Source organism: Pseudopipra pipra, chromosome 3, assembly GCF_036250125.1.
Source record: "Pseudopipra pipra isolate bDixPip1 chromosome 3, bDixPip1.hap1, whole genome shotgun sequence".
NCBI classification, from domain to species: domain Eukaryota; kingdom Metazoa; phylum Chordata; class Aves; order Passeriformes; family Pipridae; genus Pseudopipra; species Pseudopipra pipra.
The window spans coordinates 16,972,569-16,992,097 of NC_087551.1; the positions used below are offsets into that span (position 1 = coordinate 16,972,569).

General features: G+C 36.5%; 1 protein-coding gene across 14 annotated transcripts in view; it reads left to right on the forward strand.

The window, feature by feature from the left end:
• Positions 1 to 19,529, forward strand: part of CDC42BPA (CDC42 binding protein kinase alpha) — a 187,720-nt gene that overhangs the window by 73,304 nt on the left and 94,887 nt on the right. For all 14 annotated transcript variants that reach the window (XM_064648041.1, XM_064648046.1, XM_064648042.1 and 11 more), the window contains exon 6: positions 4,273 to 4,421. In XM_064648041.1, the coding sequence (XP_064504111.1) occupies positions 4,273 to 4,421 (149 nt within the window). The remainder of the gene's footprint in view (positions 1 to 4,272; positions 4,422 to 19,529) is intronic.

A 19,529-nucleotide genomic window follows, 5' to 3' on the forward strand; every position in this document is an offset into this window, starting at 1 on the left:
GGAAGAATGCCACTAAATGTTCATAAATAAGAGTTGGAAGCTATAATTGTAGATTAAAGTGTCTCTTTAACGTTATTTAGTTTTCAAGTATTTTGAAAGACTTGCAAGAAAGAAGCTAATATGAGGACAAAGTGCCAATTTTCTATGAAATCTTTGCCACTTTAAATATGTTTTGATTGTGATAAGAGTTTTGATAATATTTATACCTGAAAAGTAAACAACTACACATTGATGGGTTTTGATTATTTGTGTCTTATTGCCCTGTGCTTTGGATTCTATATCATTAGTAATTCTCATAATTTCTTAGAAATCTACTATATAGCCACAGCCTTTTTTTTGCTGCCAGTCTGTCCAATAAAAGAAGTGCTATACATGGAATTCCTGCAGATTTTCAATGCTTTTCATATTGCCATTTACATATTTTATATATGCCATTATATTGCATTCTGTTCTGTCAGCTCAGATACTTGGAAATCCATGGATTTTGGTGGATTTGTATAGAATCTGGGCTTTGCCTTTGTGAGTCTAACTGTTGGCTTAAATACCTCCCAGCCAGCTTCATGCTTTGTTAATGGGGACAGTAAAAAAATCTCATGTTTTTTTGTAATTCTGATCTTACCATTAAGAGCATTTAAAAGAAAATATTATATATTCCACAACAGCCTGCTAGAACTTACTTTATTCTTGCCAGTTTCCTTATTTTCTCTAAGCACAGAGCAAGTTCTGTTCTTTAGCTTTGATAGTCTGCTAACAGGAGCTAGTTTTGCAGCCTGCTGGGGAAAATATCAGTAATACTGGGGGTGTTTGTATCTTTTTAGTGTGAATGTATCACTAATTCTCTATATGGTTTTTATTAAAATTATGTGTAAAAAATTGGCCTTTAAAAAAAAAAATCTGTGTAGATTTGAGCACTAGATGTGGTTGAGCAGTGGATGTTGACACTGCTAGAACATCATCATAGACAAGCTGACCGGTGTGCCTTAGATAAGCAGTGAGTTGGAGTGAAAATTAACTGTTGGGCCCAGGGGTTGTGATCAGTCACACGAAGTCCAGCTGGAGGCCAATTGGTGGGATCAAAACTGGGGCCAAGTTCTTCATAAATGACCTGGACAATGGGACAGAGTGTACCTTCAGCATGTTCACAGGAGTTAAAAAAAAAGGGAGAAGCGACTGTGCAGTCATTCAGATAGACCTCGACAGACTGGAGAACTGGACAGAGAGAAACCTCATGAAGTTCAACAAGGGATGTAATAAAATAAAGCCAGTACATGCTGGGGGGCCAACTGGTTGGAAAGCAGCTTTGCTTGAGGTCCTGGTGTATAACAAGCTTAACTGTAAGCCAGCAATGCAGGCTCACGGGAAAATAGGCCAGGAGTATTCTGGGCTGCAAGGAAATGTGTTGCCAGCAGTCAGTGGAGGTCCTTCCATTCTGCTCAGCCCTGCTGCAGCTGCACCTGAAGTATTGTGTCCAGTTCTGGGCTCCCCAGTGCAAAAGAGAGATGGAACTACTGGAACAAGTCCAGTGCAAGACCAGAAAGATGATTAAGGTGCAGGAGCATCCTTCATGTAAAGAGAGGCTGAGAGAGCTGGGATTCTTCAGCCCAAATAAATGGAGATTTGGGAGAGGGGCTGTCATCAATGTGTATAAATAAGTGATGGGAGGGAATGAAGACGGGAGCCAGGTTCCTCTCAGTAGTGCCTGATGAGAGGACAGGAGACAGTGGACACAAACTGAAATACATGGAGTTTCATCAGAACACAGGAAAACCTGGCTTTACTGTGAAGGTAGTCAAACACAGGAACAAGTTCCAGGGAGGAGTTGTGGAGTCTCTAGCCTTGGAGATACTCAAAACCAAACTGGACCCACTCATCATCAGCCTTCTCTAGCTGACCCTACTTGAGCAAATGAGGTTGGAGTAGATACCTCAAGAGATCTCAGCCAAACTAAATGTATTAAATCCCCATGTTAAACTTTCACTAGTTACTAGAATTTAGTGTTCTTAAATCTGTGCTTTTGAGAAGTATTTGAGACTTGGATAGATCTGGATGATTATGTATATTTAGAAAGTATTTTTAAAGTTTTAAAAAAATCTTTTTTTTTTTTTTTTAAGAACGTGGATAGTTGACATTGGATAGGATGTTATACATTGATGGAATTTTTTAATTTAAAATTCAGTTGTTAAATTTAGTTCTCAGTGCTGTGCATGTGTTTAACTTCATTTACACAACTTAATACTTTGAGTTACGGTTTAAGTGCTGGATTATTTGAATAGTTGAAGGTTTCCTTATCATTAGGCTACTGTGTTGCTCCAGCAAAATGGGAGTCCTGTGTCATGAGAGCCAAAATTGCATTTTTTTGGTATATCCAGTAACTCAGTTGTTTGGGTTTTAAAAGTCCTGAAGAATGAGTGCACAGATCCCACATCAGTTAGGTGAATCTTAAGAGGGTTTTTCAGTATGCTTTCAAAGCAATAAGTTAAGCTCTTGGAGATGTCTATACAATGCATCAGTTAATAATCAATATCTGAAGCTCCAAAGGCTTAATGCATTTTTCTAAAACTGTAAAACATAAGAAATTAATACTATACATCTTGTTTTGGAGGGAACATAGGTGCACCACTGAATAGAAGACATTTATCTTGTAAAAGGCTTGTGAGCATAATTTAAGAAGTTTATTATTCATGTCACAAAGCAGCAGATGAAAATTTGATTGTCAACACATTTAAAGTCTTGTGAAAATGCATTTTGTACTTTCTTCATGCACTTGGAATCAATGAGGATGCCCAAGTTATTCTGTATCAGGGTGTTAAAATCTTTGTTCATCACCCTTAGTGTTAGGGAAAGTATGAGGGAAAAGAAACAGGTGTAAGATTTCTGCCTGCACCTCATCCTACTTATAGCTGGTATAATTTAGCAGATTTTCTTCCACATATTTTAGTGTCTTTTTCTGAAAATGGGAAGGACTTAAATACAGGGAACTAATAAAAAAAAGCTCCTTTAAGTTGCTTTATCAAAATTTTAAAGAATCGAATTGGGGTATACATTATTACATCTTTAATATTTTTTAGTATTTGTGCTCCTGTTAAGAGTCACTGCTTCTAATGCAGCCTTCCTGGAAACAGAGATTGGAACTCTAAGCAGTAGCTTTCAGGTACTCGGTACTTCATTGGGAATTCATTCGCAGGCACATGATGTGATTCTTGGGGCTGTCCTGTGCAGGACCAGGAGCTGGACTTTGATGATCCTTCCTACTCAGAATATTCTATGATTCCAGTTAATCTGTCCACAGTGATGCTTGAAAGTAACGTCATATCAGTGCGTGTTAAATTAGAATGCTTGTAATTAGTTTGTTAGTTATTAGTTTGATTTTTTTTCTTTTCCCCATTTGCCCTTCAGGTTGCTGTTTCACAATTAAAACAAGCTAAGCTAAGCTAAAAATATGTTAGTCCCGAGCTTCAGACTTAAGTTTCACTTTTTCTAGTCATATTGACTGTGTCACTAAAAAGAGTGGCATTTTATTCTGTAAATACAATAAAGTGCAGAAAGGTTCTGATTTCTTTAAAGTCATCTGCTTTAATGGCAAGCAAGTTTTATGTTTCATTAATACACCAGAAATCAAATTTATTTTTCTCCATAATTTCAACTAGAGAAGGTGACACCTTGTATTTTATGTTGCCAGATCCTGTATCATGCGCAATGTCAGCAGTTTCTGGAACTGTGGGCCACTGGATGTCTCTCAGACTTTGCCTTAATCTGAGTAGTCTGAAAACCTTACTCTCCAAAAGCATTTGTTTAATGGAAAAAGAAGATGGTAGGAAAAAAGGGAAAGGGAAGCCTGGGAAATCAGGGCACATAAATGAGATTACAAATTAATACAGTTAGTTTCATTTTTATAGGTCTGTGCTTTAATCCTTTACTCCTTTTGCATTGTAGCAAAGAATATTGTCTTCATAAAGCAATCCAGAGTATCTAAATGTTCCATGTTTAGTGATGGGACAGTGGATAAAGTTGATACTATTTTGTCATGAGGCTTACTGTATTTGGAGAGGTATAAATATGAAAAATATTCAAGTAGGCTAAATATTAAAATGCAGCTGAACCAACTACTGTTTTCTGAACATCTGAGTATCTTGGTTAGCTTTTTTTAATGCCCATAATAATTTTTGCAATATATTAGTTTTTATGCTTCCATGAGTTTTTAGTCTGTGATTCACACAATAAATTGTGGTATTTTTTCCCCCTCTCTGTTTTCTTATCATTCCCACTCCGCAGTACCTGGTTATGGATTACTATGTTGGAGGAGACCTGCTTACATTGCTCAGCAAGTTTGAGGACAGACTACCCGAAGATATGGCTCGTTTTTATTTGGCTGAAATGGTGATAGCCATTGATTCAGTTCATCAGTTGCATTATGTTCACAGGTAAGTAATTTGAGCTCCAGATTCCTGTTGGAGTGGTGGAGTTACTCGATGGACTGAAAGTAGTTCCTTTAAAAGAGTTTAAGCTGGTAACAAGTACTTGCTGCAATAAGCACGATAGAACCTACCTGTCTGCATGTTGTGGTTATTGGAAATGTGGCTAAACTTGTACCATATGGTCACAGACAGGAACGAATATCTGAATGCATCTCATGAATCTTGCACACTGGTTTGTTTGAAAGTTAATGATCCATTATTTATAAAAGCAAAACTGGAAACCTGTTTGTGAAATAGGATCAACTTTGAACAGGTTTATTGAAAGGTCAAATTCTGTTTCTTCATTAATCTGTTCAATCTGTACTGAAGCTGAAAACACACCATTGTCTGCTTTGAATTTTTATCATCATTTTATTTTGGACTTTAATTATCTTTAAAATAGAGTAAGGGCATTGTGCTAAATAAATAGAAGTACTTTAATTGTGGTACCTTGGTGTGTATATATATATATATAAATATATACATATATATATAAAAAAATACTGTGTTCAAAGGAAAATGTTAAGTCATTCATGTCTAGCTATTTTGGAGACTGTGATTGATTTTTCCACAAAACTAGTATCATCTTTTCTTTAATATATAATTCTCCACTGAATTCCGTAGTAATTCTTGTATGCAGAGGAAGAGATTACCTTAAAAGAGGCAGAATTTTCAAGTGCACTCAACAGATGTACTTGACTCTGACAGAAGTCAGGAGGAAAACTCCCAGTTCTTAAGCTGAATCATTAAGTTGGCAGAATGAGCTTGTTTGATATATCCGTCTATCACCCTTAATTAGAGTCTATACCAACTATGCCTTTTTTTACTGTTCCCATTTGGCTGCTTCACTGCAGAAAAGGTGGTTTGGGGTTTTTTCCTTTTTGTCCAAAAAGTGTATTGCAGTTGGTTTTGGTGTGTTAGTAAGGTTGTGTTTTGTTTTCTTTGAGATTCTGGCCTTTCCTGAAAGATGTGTAACTAGGAGTGCTTTAAGGTGGGGTGGTGCTAAGCTGCAAATTGGACCTCTGGAATATTTTGCAGTGTGATAGTTTTGTTAAAGAACTATGTTTACCTGCTAAAGAGAGCTTTGTGTGATAATGTCTTATGGAAGAACCTAAACAGAATACTCTTCTTGAATGCTGAAAATTTCAAATGTGTTATTTCTGAAAAACCATTTTTTTGCTTAGGACCTGATGTCAAACGTTTTTGCTTTTAGTTTAATTTGGATCTAACTTTTAAAATATCTTTGTGAGTAAATTGGTGAGATGCTGTCTCCTGTTGCCAGGTCCAGAGTACTTCATGTACTCCGTAAGTTGACTTCTATCCAGTGAATCTGCATATGGAGTAGTTATTCTTTGCAGAAGAACAAATCCCTACCTTTTCCTCCAAACAGATCAAAACCTTCGTAATTCAGCACTGTTAGCATGTAATATGCAACAGATGTGATGTTTCCATCCTCAAACAGTTAATGTCCCCAAGATGAAATAAGTGTTGCTGTAAAATTTGGGGTGAAAATTAAGTAGCATTGCAGTTGAAAACAACATACTAGTTATTATGCTTGCATATTTATTGCCATGAATGTGTAACAAAAAAAACCCCACAAACAAACCTGTACATTCCCAGTCCTTTATTGTTTGACTTATGGCTTTGCCAGCGAGGTTCATATGTTTATAAAGTTCTCAATGCTACTTTGGCATTTTATCATTAGTACTGCTGTAATACAATGCCTGTTTATAGGGGCATGTTTGGCAAGATTAAAAATGTAAAGAGCACTTGAGTATATGTTAAATGATCACCCTTTGAAACAAGACCTGTTCCACTGTTAGTTTTATTAAGATGTTTGCAACTGGTAAAGCAGAAGAAAGGATAAAAGAAAGCATATAATCTAAATGCCACTAATGCTCTTTTCCTGAAAGTTTAACCATGGTGGCCACATCCTTTCTAGGGAGTGTGTTGCACTCAGCAAGGGACATAGGAGAAGAAGGAGGAAATACTACTAAAGGGTAGATTAATGTAGCAGCTGCAGTAGTGATATTTCAGATGAATAACCAGTGTGCATCAGGATTTGATCTGAGTTGCAGCTACTGAACTAGAAACCATGCTTTAGGCATGTTTAGGTCAAAGCTTTTTTTGTACAATGAGATAGCAGATTGCTTTGTTTTGTTTCCTTTTAGTGCCCCAGTTCTTTCAGGATAGATTTTTACATTAACCATGCATAGTGTTGTACTTTGATGATAATTTTCTATTTTTCTCTGAATGTTTCTGTGCCTTTTAAAAATTATATGTCTGTTTTTACTCTAATTGCATCACTCCTGTTGCATTTTTCTAGCATTAATCATTTTTTTGTTGTCAGTTACTTTTGTTTGGGAGTGATGCTGATTGCAGTGGCTATTTGTGTGCAGACCGCTCCGGTGTCAAGTGCAAGACATTTTTCTTTCTTGAAGTGCATTGGCCAAGTTTCTGAAATGTCAAATAGAAACAAACCTCAGCATTACTTAGATGACTGTATTTCAGATTTTGGAGTTCCAGATTTGAATGCCGTTTCTGCACTAGCATTGTGGGATTACAGGATGAATTTATAGAGGGAAGGAGATCAAAATCTAGGTATTAATAAAATTGTGCAGGGAAATTGATTGAAGTTTTCAAAGCTGTGTTCTGATACCTAATGAAATCAAGAAAGAGAAAAGTTGCTAACTGAAAACAACATCAATACCAGCATTTTTAGGGTATTCTTAATATTTCCACTGTTTTTATCCACTTTTTAGTTCAAATAAATATGTGATACAATATTTCCGAGATAACATCAATCAGAACATAAAACTTGGATAATTTTTCATTTCTGATTAATTAATTTCTGTGAAAAAATTATGTGGTATTTTAGCTGATAGTTAAATGATGGCTCAGAACATTAACAAAATGGCCTTTTCTTTAATATGTATTGTAGCTTTTGAAATTGTTATGAGTGCAGCAGCACTGGCATTGTGAACTGATGTTGACAGCTCCAAGGATAGCTTTAGAAAGAAAACTTCATTGAAGTTAAATATAGGTGCAGGTGTTCACAATGAGAAGGAATGTAAGTGTACCTATCTCTTACAAATGCACAAATTCCTTGGGACTTCATGTAAACCTACCTACCCCGATGCCTTAAATTACAAATCTGTGCTAATGAAGTGATGCATCCTTGTAGGCCAAGGTTAAATATTGTCTTGTGCCAGTTTCCTGCAAACTGTAGTATCATACAGGGTAAGATTTTCCATTTATTAGGCATCAACATCAGTTTGTCTTTTGTATAGTTTTTGCACCATTTCTTTTTTTTCCTTTTTTCCTCTGAAAAAAATCTCCATGTGCACTAATATTAATTTCAGTTTCAAGGTTGTGTTGTTATTTAATTCTTCCTCGTGGCATATGTTAAAAGCTTGTATTTGCATGCATTATCAGATATTCAGGTGTGAGCTGCAGTAAAACTCTTAGCAATTCAAGTTAGGTAGCTACACTTTATTTATGTGTGTTGCATTACCTCAAACACATAAAATTTCCTTTTTTTACAACTCCTCCATGATGTTATTGGTGAGCCACATTTTCTCTAGGTTTCATGTAAAGTGGAAATGCTTGGTTTTGTCTAAATCCTTTTAATTAAAAAGACTTGAGAAGGCCTGGTTGCCATGGGAAGGAAATTTCCCCTGAGGATTGCAGAAGATGCCCTAAAGGCAGGTCCTAGTGCCAGGCACACTGAGTGTGGCACTGGTGGCTTTGCAGACCCCTGCCCTGTGTCTGTGCTGCTGCCTTTTGTGCTGTTTTCTGAGGCAGACCTTTAGTAAGGGTGCATCTAAGTCTGTTTCTGTCCTAAATTTAATTTGGGACATTCCAGCTTCTTGAATAGTACAGAATTGTAAGTGTTAATGTGCTTAAATAATTTCTATCTTGACTTTCTTTCCTCTTCCTATTTTTAATATGCAGGGTTGCACAGTGATTCAGAGCAGAGCCAATTTGCAGCTAGGGAGCGTTCAGCATTTAGGCTCATGATCTTCCAGACCACTGCAAAAATATTAATTTAAAATAGTTTTCATATATTGGCACACACCCACATTAAACAGTCGTCTTTTTCTATTGAATGGTAAAACAATCCTTACTTACCTTCTTACTAAGAAAATATTTTGGAAGGATTATGAGGCACCTATGTTAATTATTATTTTTGTTGGTTAAGTTTATGGGAGGATAGTTAAGACTACAGGGCAAACTCTTAAGTTACATACATTTCAGATGTTGTCCTTTGCATGTGAAAAGATAGGCATGCAAAGCTTAAACATGCCTACTTCCAGAAGGTAGGTGAGATTACAGTTAGCTCCATCAATGTGTTTCTGGATTTCTAGTTGCTGCTGTCTTTTAGTTGGAAGGATTTTAGCATTCTAAACCACCAGGTATTTATTTTTTTCCTTCCTGTTTTCTCCATCAGCTTTTGAATTCTAAGCTGAGCTTCACTGGAACATTTGAGTTCTTAAAATGTAGAGCAGCAGAATTCTCTGTGGAAGTGACATCCTTTCTGAGAAATATTGAACATAGGGGAATAAATCCATTAGAGGGATAAAAGAACTGTCTCTTCCCTATCAGGCCAGCCTCCTTGCTTTTGACAAGGAGGTACTATTTGTCCTCAGTAGAAATCATCTTAGGGACATCCCTGAAATATTTACTGTTGTTAGCAGGCAGCTGAAATCTGGGATTCTTTGTAGGATGCATTTCACTTTCAAGTATAAGTTTCTGTGCCAGCGTATCCATTTTTGTCTTGCTGAATAAGTGGTTTTCTGTCTTTTGGGTGTATCCCATCTTTCCTGATCATTAATTTACTTAAGTGGAAAATTCGGGGGTGGAAGGCCCATCTAGGGAGTTAGCTGCATTGCGCGGTATGTCTGAGTTGAATTGGCACAGGGATGAGCCAAGTGCTGTGGCCTTTGGTAAAGTGAGCCCTAATTGTGGGTTTGAAAGAAAGCAACATCGTATTTTAAGTGTTTACCAAACTTTGCAACAGACATAATGTTGAATACACACATGAAGATGTCCTTACAAAGTGCTGAGAGTGAAGGAACCAGGGCTAGAAAAATAAGGAAAAAATAACATAAGGTTATTTTGATAGTTACTGAAAATGCATTGCTTTGAAATGTGGCATGGTTTAGTTTTACATGGAAAACTGCAGGACAGAAAGTTATTTTAGTGAGTATTTGGTAAGTCAGTGCCTCCTTACAAGGTATTCCTTGACAGAGGTAGGAGAGCTCTGTGAATCTGGGCTGTGTTTCCGCTCCATTTTTCCACTGAGGAGGGGCTGGATACAAAGGTTATCTTCATGGACCCTGGGCTTTCATTTTGCCCTGTGACCCCATATGGTACAAACGCTGGCAGCTGCTCTCATATTGTGCCCTCGGGGTGGCATCTGACCTGCAGTGGGGACTGTATGAGGTTAATGCTATTTGACTAGAGTTTGTTGGTAGGATTTCCAAAGGAGCCTGTGATGACCTAGAAGCATTTTGAAATAAAAGACCCATAGATGCTTGGATTGCCAAGAGATGGTGGATTACACTGGCTGTACCATCATGTAGAAGACAAATGGTTTCTTAAAGTGTCTAGTGGGAGCGTTAATTTAAGTGAAAGCTATGTGATGGGTGACTGAGCTAGTGTAGACCTATATATATATATATATATATATATATTCTGTGTTACTCAAGCAGAAAGAATTTAGAAATCCTAAATCCAGTGCCTTAAGTGACAGTAGCCTTTAGTAGTCCTTTCAGCAGAGGTGCTTTTACAAATGTGCCCTTCAGCCTTTTTTTCTCCCGTTGTTCCTTTCTCCCCAAGATCCAAGCTCCAAACATCCCCTCTGCTCTGCTGAAATAAAGGTTTGTGGCACTGTGCAGGGGACTGAACAAGGACACCAGTCCAAGTGAGAAGTAACTTCACATTTTAACTAACCTGAATCAATTCTCTGATCTGATGAAGGACAATAGTAGGAAGTTGCTTAAAGCCGGTCTTTCCAATAAAATCTGTGTTCATCACGTTGTACCTGTTTTTCTCCTACATACCACATAAAGTGGTACTTTAGATATCTGGCGATTTCTTCAGCTCTTTGATTTTAAAGAAAAAGGGACATGAGAAACAGTTGGAGGTGGAGTATCTAAAATGTCTTTAACTATAATAACCTCAGCAATAAAACCTTCGCCTTTCATGTCTGACACCGATCTCCTAAAGGAGATTCTCGATCACTGTCAGTTGAGAAGGCCAGCAAGACAAGGAGCGCACCCCTCCGTTCTTTCTGCTGAGTCCCTACCTGTCCTTTAGCTAATACAATTACACCATCATTAGAAAGAAGACTCATAGGGAAAGGAGGAGTGTGTAGATATGAAGATTTTTTTCTTTTTCATGTAGATTTTTCTTCTGGGTGCGGTTGCTTAAAAGGCAGATGATGTGAGCACTCTCTCAGATGGTGTGTAATGCTGTTTAGGTATAAACTTGTGGCTGTCATGAAACAAGTGTGTAAACGCTTCTAAAAGTGAAAATGAGGGAGATGCACAAGAAATAAAGTTTGATTGGAAAGGGTCCTTTTTAACCCTTAAGGGGAAAATTATTAATGCCTTCTACAGAAAAACCCGTGGTCTTCCCTTCCAAGTAATAATGTTTATAGCTACGCTCAGTGGATGCTAAAAGTGATGGAACTTTCCAAGAGCTCCTGCTCTCTAGCATAAGGATTCATTTTACTTTGGTGTTTGCATGAAAAAAGTCCACATTGAAACAGTTGTACCCCCGACGTGAGATCTGTTTCAATGTCTTATGAAGCTGGAGGTGTTTGCGGAAATGAATAACTTCTTTTGAGGACAAAACATTCCCATTTGCAAGCTGTTTTTATGTGAGTTAAGCTATAATTTTACACTCATTCTTTTCTGATTGTTTCATACCTGGAAATACTTTTTCCTGCTACTTTCTTTGGTATCCAAAATCAACATCAGGAAAGTAGGGCAAAAATATGTTCCTTATTTCTGAATTTTTAGCCCCAGTGACTGTGGTTCTGAGGGTATAATTAGGTGTTTGTTTGGTGGATGACAATAGAGTTTGTAGTTAATGCTTTCCATGATTTTTGATCATTTATTAAGTTCAGAATGATGCAGACAGAAATGAGGATGACAGTTGTGTGATAGAGTCTTCATTATTCTCAATTATAATTGTTTTTTTCTTATGGGAAATGAACTGTCTTGTGTTTTGTGTTCTACAGATTTTCCATTTCATTATCTCTTTGTGAACAGAGTATTTATTTCATAATTACCTCCTTTCCTTGTGTCTCCAATTTTCATTTATTAATACCCTATGTGTTCCTCAAGTTCCTCCTTAGACTGCCTCTATTTTATTTATGATTATGTGCCCTTTGCTTCCTTTTTTGTATTTGAAATACAATTGGGTTTATATTATTAGATTAGATAAGATTAGAAGCTGCACAGGACAAATTCATTATCATTATCTGACTTGGAGTGTCATGTAGATTTGTCCTTGCATAAGTAAGCAATAATGAGTTGACTTTAGACTTCAATATTCCTGCAGTGTTAGTATAAAATCACAACACTGAGATGCTTGAATACATTATAAGAAGTGGTTTTTAAACCATTCTTTTACCTGTTTTCGTGCTAAAGCATTCTTCCCAGTGAATATTTGGTGCATTTGGAGTGAAAATGTTTTCACTATCTGAACCTTCAGATTGGACAACTAGAAATTCGGTATTTGGATTTCTGAATTAAATGACAGTTGCCTCAACCACTAAATGTAGTACTTCCTTTTTTCATAGTAAATTAAGATAACCTTGCAAGATATCTTATTATAATTAAGATATCAGCGCAAGAATATGATTCCTGAAAGGGCAATTAAGGAAGTACCAGTCCAAGTAACCTTGTCTGCATTGAAGCTGTTCTACAGTAAGCATTTCCCTCATACATTTCCAGAAGAGCTGTTGTTGTATTGTTAGAAGAACCTACCTCATGGTCCTTTTTAATAACAGCAAAATATTGTTAGGTTTTAACTTCTGTTTTAACTTCTTAAATGAGAAAAAATAGGTCACTTAACATCCTGCAAATTAGAATACTGCTTACCAAGCAGATGCTTGCATAAGGTCAGGCTTGGTTCATTTATGGAAGGCTTCATGGTTGAGGTCAGAGAAGCAAGACCTTGTGGAGCTTTATCTGAAAAGTTGTATTAAAATCTTTATTGACTCAGGTGCCGTGATGTTTATGCTGTTCAATTTTTCTTTATAAGCTATTGGGGGGAGCCTTTAGCATTTCCTTGTGCAGCAGGAAGCAGTGATATTACTGCCACTGTAACTCAGTAATTCTTAATCAGATACAGCGTGTGGAGTCCTGGAGAAGGGCATTAGAAAGATACAAAGAGAAAATACTGCTAGAGGAGAAGGAAGAAAAAATGTGGAGGAGGGGCTAAAATCTGATCTGAATCTGATCTAACAGTAGCAGTTATGTCTTCCTCATATAGGAAATTAAACCTTTAGCACAGAAAGGAATTTACTTTTATGCAAGTACAGCTCTTTTAGAGTTATGTTTAAGTTTAAGGGCTGAAAATTCGGGACTTCAGTTCCTTTCTGAGATATTTTAAAAATATGTATTTGCTTTATTTTTAAGGAAACATTGTGCCATGTGTTTTACGTCAAAAGAAAAATGTTTTTTATTCATGCAACTTGAATACAAAGGCTTTTCCAATAACACTTTATTCTTAATAAGCATAATTTTAGTGTGTTTGAGCAAACTGTACTCTTTATTTTTCTTATTTTTAAAATTCTGGGATGTTTTTTCTGCCAAGCTACTGCAGATACTGGTGATACTGGGATACATTTTGACCAAATGCACTTCTTCCTTTATAGCCTTTGGCTGCAGTTCCTTCCTTAGTGTATTGCTGTGAAGAGTTTAATGCCAGTGTCACAGTGCTTATTATATTTGGGATCATGCCTGTCAATATGGTTTGTTTGTTTGTTTTCTAACCACAATGAAAGCAAAAAACACACACTGAACTCTTTGTGTCATATGTCTGTTGCTGTATGACACAGTAGAAAAACTGTAGACAAATGCTTCAAACTTGGTCTGGCTTAATTCTGCCTGTATCCTTGCCTTTTGGTTGGAATAAAGATTATGTTACAGGTTGAACTTGCCCAAACACATTCCGAATGCCTTGTGGGATGACAGTCTTTAGGATACATTTTTATTCTTTTCCTCAATTTCTGTTTTGTAAAAATAATGAATGTATTGTTTTCAAATTCTTTCCCTCAAATTATTATCTTTTTGCTGTGAATTAAGCATGATAGGGGCCTTTCTGTTAAATAGAGCTATTGTTCTTTCCCAAGAGTTGCTCTAAAAAAAACTATAAAATATTCCTGTGTAAAAGGATGAAAGTGCAGTTTTGATCTCTAGTGGAGTGACCTTCTAAAAAAAGCATATTCTTACAATCATCTTCGGATGCCAGAGATTATATAGGCTAATTTAAAACTAATTTTACATATAAATACATTGTAGGTGTAGTAACAGCCAAGCTACAGCTGAAAGTTTGTGGAACTCTTAGATTATGAATACTTCCAAAAAGGCAAGTAGGTTTTGGAACTACAGTAAATCAGAAAACCACATATACTATACTTCAGAGACTAGTTTTGATCATGGAAGGGTGTTGCAAAATAGAAAGAAGAACTGGAAAATACAATGTTTCTTTATTTATGTGTGGGTCTAACACTATAGCGATGACAAAGGACTAAATTTCTGTACCACAATGACTACTTGGTTTTGGTTTGTTTCATATACTGTTGGAGCTACAGTTACATTTTGGCACATGTTTGGTAGCCTGAAGTTTCTTTATGTGTAAGTTAATATTTTAGGGCTTTTGTTTACAGATCACAATTTTCGAAGTCGTGTTTCATGCCAGTTTTGAATATGGTCATTCTTCAAGTTGTTCGATCTTAAAGTTGTCAGACACCATTATGAAACTTTACTGACAAAGATTGTAAATATTTTTCCAGGTGACATTTTAGAAAGAGCTTGTGTTCTGGCTGCAGTATTTCTCTCTTTGCTAGAACATTTCTCCCAGTGAAACCGAGAGCCATGGTTCCATCACACTGGAAGGGTACAGATGTAGTAAAATGATTTGGTATACCCAGTTCCTTCTGTCATTTACGGTTGATAAGCTCTTAGTGTATAAGTGAAGTTTCTGCTGTTACACTCAACAGGAAGGTATTTACATTTTACACTGTTAAATGTAATCTGATTTCTGTTATTATAGTCTTCAGTTTCAAAACTGATCCTGGAGGATTATCAGAAATAATCTTCCTCTGATTTTATTTCCTCTTTCAGCACTGTGCATTGTCATCTCTCTTTTAGCCAGTGTCTTACCAAGACCTCTGCTAGTACTGTCATTTGTTCTTTCAGTGACATTCTTTCTTAAGTGAAAAAAACCTAAAACCATTTCAATACAGAATTCTGTCTCAATCCCTAATATGTGACAAAAATTACCAGATCCTGATGAATTGTGCACACAAAGGAATTCAGATTTTGCTCCCAGTGTTTGCCTGGTCTAATGTGGTATTCCTCGTAATCATTGCACATTATGTTTAAGGAAGTGAAAGTTGTTTAGTGTTAGTATAGTCTACATGTTTTCTGCCGGCAGTAGCTCCAAATAACATTCTCTTCCTGTTCACCTGTGTCACAAAGCTGGTATTCCTTTTTAAAAATGTAAAATTTAAAAAATGGTACGAAATGAAGTAGCAAAAATATGATTTATATTGACAGCACTTGTCAATGTACCCAAAAAGAAATAACTGTCAAATCACAGTTCTTTCACAAACATGGAGTCAGTCTTTGCTTACGTTGTTCCTTTAAAACCATGGTTCTTGGAAAATATTTGTCTGGGATTCTGTATTACTGATGTCACAGTTGCTTTTGACAGCCAAATGCTTAGGAGAGTTGAGAATGCTGAAATATATAACATCCTGTTTGCCAGTTGAATATTGTAAGTGGGATTAACTTGTCTCTTACCAAAAAATCAGAGTTCTGAGGATTATCATTACTTGTCATGGAAAAGTAATGCAGCATTTGTGTGCTGTAGCATCTGACTTCAAACCAGACCTTTGCATCCATTCTCACAGATTTAATTCCAATGAAGGAAAACTGATTTCTAATAAACAATATTTGACCTTAACAGTCTAATTTTTAAAAAAGTCTGTCATCAAGAATTTTGCCAGTTCATTAGAAACACAAACATAGAAGCTGTTCAATGCAGTTTCCCTGGGGAGATGAGAGTTCTGTTATCCCATTCTGCTTGTTCTGTCATTTTCCTGCTTTTTCTATGAATATACCAACACCAAAAAATTTCTGTCCCATAATTTTAAAATTATTCACTAAATTCTATTTTTTGCCAGTATCTATATGAATGCAAACCAGATTGCTGATTTCCCTGATCTTTTGAGTGTGTTACCAGAATCTGTCTGTATTCCTGCCTGCTAAACCTGTGTCTCAATGTATTTGTCTTCCTCCCTCCCAGTTTACATTAAGTGTGTGTGTGTCTTGATAAAACTCAGATGAAACCTCTAACAGGGTGAAGCAATTTTGAGGATATCATGTAAAAAAAGAATCTAGATTTTCACTGTAACATTAAGTGTGTTTCTTCCTGTTGCAGGTGCTGATTTCTGTGAGTTAGACAGTGTTGTGTAATGTTTTGGCTGTACTTGTGTGATTCAGATCAATAAGCATTTCACAAACATGCCTTGTCTCTTTTATTGCCTCCTAATTCCTTAGTACCAGATCAGTGCAATGTTACATGTATAGAATATTGTTAGCAGCATCAAAAAAAATCTTTTAATCCCTCTGTTCTAGAAACAGTGATGAAGTAATAGAATTGTTTCTGAAACAGGAAATTCCTGTTGCTACATGAAAACATATTATCTTGAACAGGACTGAAGTAGTTTTTGGTATCCTGTCAGAAATTTTGACACAATCCTGATGTAGTTCTTGGGTTCTGTTTTGATTGAAATTCTCTGTTAGTGGTCTGCTTGGGCATATTGCAGCAGTTACTGAAAAGCAAATGTACATTTAAGGTAACAATGCAGCTAGTGTTTGAATAGTTGAGACACACATGCTTGTGTGGGATTCATACTACAGGCTCCAACTTCATCTGTGCTTCATGATAATGAGAATTGTTGGCTGAAAGTGTCTGCTGGTGTGATACTAGTTTGTACAACATTCAAATAGCACCGGTAATAACCTTACCAGGATTTGTAATTATATTTGCATAATGTATTAAGTAGAAGAACTCTGAATGCCTTACCTACTGTGAGCTGCTTCCCAGTAGGTCAGAGCTGGTTCCTTCAAGAGGCTTTATTCAGGGACTTGAAAACTGACCATAGACAGATAAAAGAAAACTGGAACATTTGGTCTAGCTAGGAGGAAAAACATGCACAGCTTCAACAGAATTCAACTGGTTAATGCTTGTTATTGGTCCTAAATAACCGATCTTCTCTTAGTATTACATACTATTAAAGTGTCAATAACTGATGGTTGTCTTTTATCATTATAATTTTTTAGGGTCTTGCATCAAAGTCTTTAAAATACTAATACAACTGAAATGTAGGGGGGGAAAAGCCAGAAAATTATCAGAATTTATCTAGTAAGCTGCATGTAAGAAGTATTATTTTGAAGCAGACAGCTGAATTACTTACCTGGTCTGGTCTTTCAGGCCAGCTGATTCACCTGGTGCCAGTGAAAGGTTTTATGTCCATGCAGTGTCTGAGTTGAATTTAACCTCAGTAGATGCAGTTTTCAGCAGAGTGGCAGAGGCTTTTTAGTAAACCTCTTTTCTAGTAGATGTTTTTGAATATCTATTCAAATATCTATTTTTGATTTTATTTCAGTGAACATTTACAACATTCACATCTCACTTCTGGGTTTATATTTGTTATATTAAAGACATATAAGGCAGGCAGTACTTTACCATTGTTATTTGGTTTCTGTACTCCTCAGTTCCAGATCCATGAGAAAAAAAAAAGAAGAAAATTTACACAGACATTTTCAGGAATGTTTTTGTTTATTAAAGGAACCAGTATTGAGTTGTCCAACAGCTCGACAGGGTGTTAGAACGTCTTGTCTAGACTGTGTTTTTGCCAAGAAAGGTTGGACCAGATGATCCTTTTGGTCCTTTCCAACCTGGTATTCTATGATTCTATGATCTGTTTAGAAAAAAATCATCTCAAGTTGAATAGTAAAAATTCAATATTTCAACAGCCTCCGTTGCTTTCTAACGTTTCAACACAGAATAGGCATCTGTCTTTGAATCTGTGAAAAGAATAGCGTTAGGCATGTGAGTAACTTTGCTTACTTAGGAAGCACTGTTTTCTCATAATACTTTGATAATGGAGTTGATAATGTCAAGAACTGTGAAAAAAATCTCCATTTTTTAAAATAAAGACCCTGCTGAAAACCATTTGGCTGGTGGTGAGTTCAGAAAAGGCACTCCTGATTGGAGCTGAGGCACATGCACCAATTAGGAATGATCTTTGATTCCACACTTTGCAGTAAAATTGGGTAAAACTTTTACTTTGTGTTTTTACTCAGACTTTTCCTGAAGCGGATCAGCTGTAACACATGTCCAGATATTAACTCTGCTTATTGTATCATGTTAATAAATCATTTATAGATGCAATAGGCCTACTTGCTAGTTTAAATTCTGAACTGCTGTTCCCTGCTTTAAAATTGGTTTCCAAAGAAAGGAAAGTAATGCTGAGTCTCAGCCAGACAGCAGTGATCAACAATGAGTTCATCAAGCCACGTAAGTTCAAGTGTCCATTAACTCTGTAAAAACTAGTGTCAAAATTAGCTAAAACTGCTTGTTATGCGAGTTCTGAAATGCGCCTTCTGTAACATTACAGATAGACAAAGACTTACTGTCAGACTCCTTGCACAGGAGCCAACTAATTCTACTTAAACAGGCAAGCAACAATGAGATTAAATGTAGGTTAAGTGACTGAAAATAGCAACTTTGATCCTACAAGTGACCAGCCAGTTAAAGGGAAGAGAAGACTAGACAGAAAACAAGCATGGGAGTGAGGGAAGCAAGAAGGGGAGGAAGAGATGAATGACTTCTGAGGGTGTGGGGGGTAGTGTGTGTTGTACTTTTCAATATTCCTAAATAACTGTTTGTTCTAAGGTAATATTCTCTTTCTTTTAAAATTGTGAATTCAGCTCCAGCTTTCACTCAGTATCTGCAATTCTTCTTTTGAATATCTCTTTAATACAGCGCTTGTAATTTAGGCACATGAAATCAGTCATATCTTTAATCTCTTAACAAAAAGATAAGCAGTACTATGAAGTGCATAGATTCCTATTATATGTTTTCTCGTTGTAACTTCTCAGTATGAATTCTGTTGTTGTATTCAGTGATAGGATCTAAAAATGACAAAGCTGGAATCACTTTCCGCAGTTTTCTCTGAGATGCACACTTCTGGTTCACCTGGGGTCTTCAGCAAACTTGATTCTTGCCTGAGTACAAGCTGACTCTTACCACTCAAAAATTCTCTGACAAACTCCTCCTTTCTGCAGTTATGCAGTGTGAAAAACCACAATTGAAAAAAAAAAAAGTCTGTTACTAATTAATCAATAGCCACAGTAGGAAATGGAAGCACATCCTCACATGGCTCACATCCTGCTTTTCCCTATTTTCTGTCCTTTCCATTCTGCTTCCATACATGTTTATACTCTACAGCAAAGAAGGGTCAAGGAGCTGGTCTTTCTGAGGAGAATAAATCCCCAGACTGTTTCACAGCTTGCTTGGTATCCCATGGTCAGATGAAGGATCATAGCCTCAGTCTCTGACAGAATTCTCACCCAGATTTTCTCAGTCTGAAAGAGCAAACACAGGGTAGAAGAACCCTCGAGTCTAAAGAGTTAAAATGAAAATCCAAGCCCTATCTTTTATAGGCCAGAAATCTGTTACTTTGAATGCAATTTTAGTGTCCAAAAGGAAAGTACCCTACTGTCTCAAAATAGCAAAATAAGAACAAATCTTCTAAGTAGG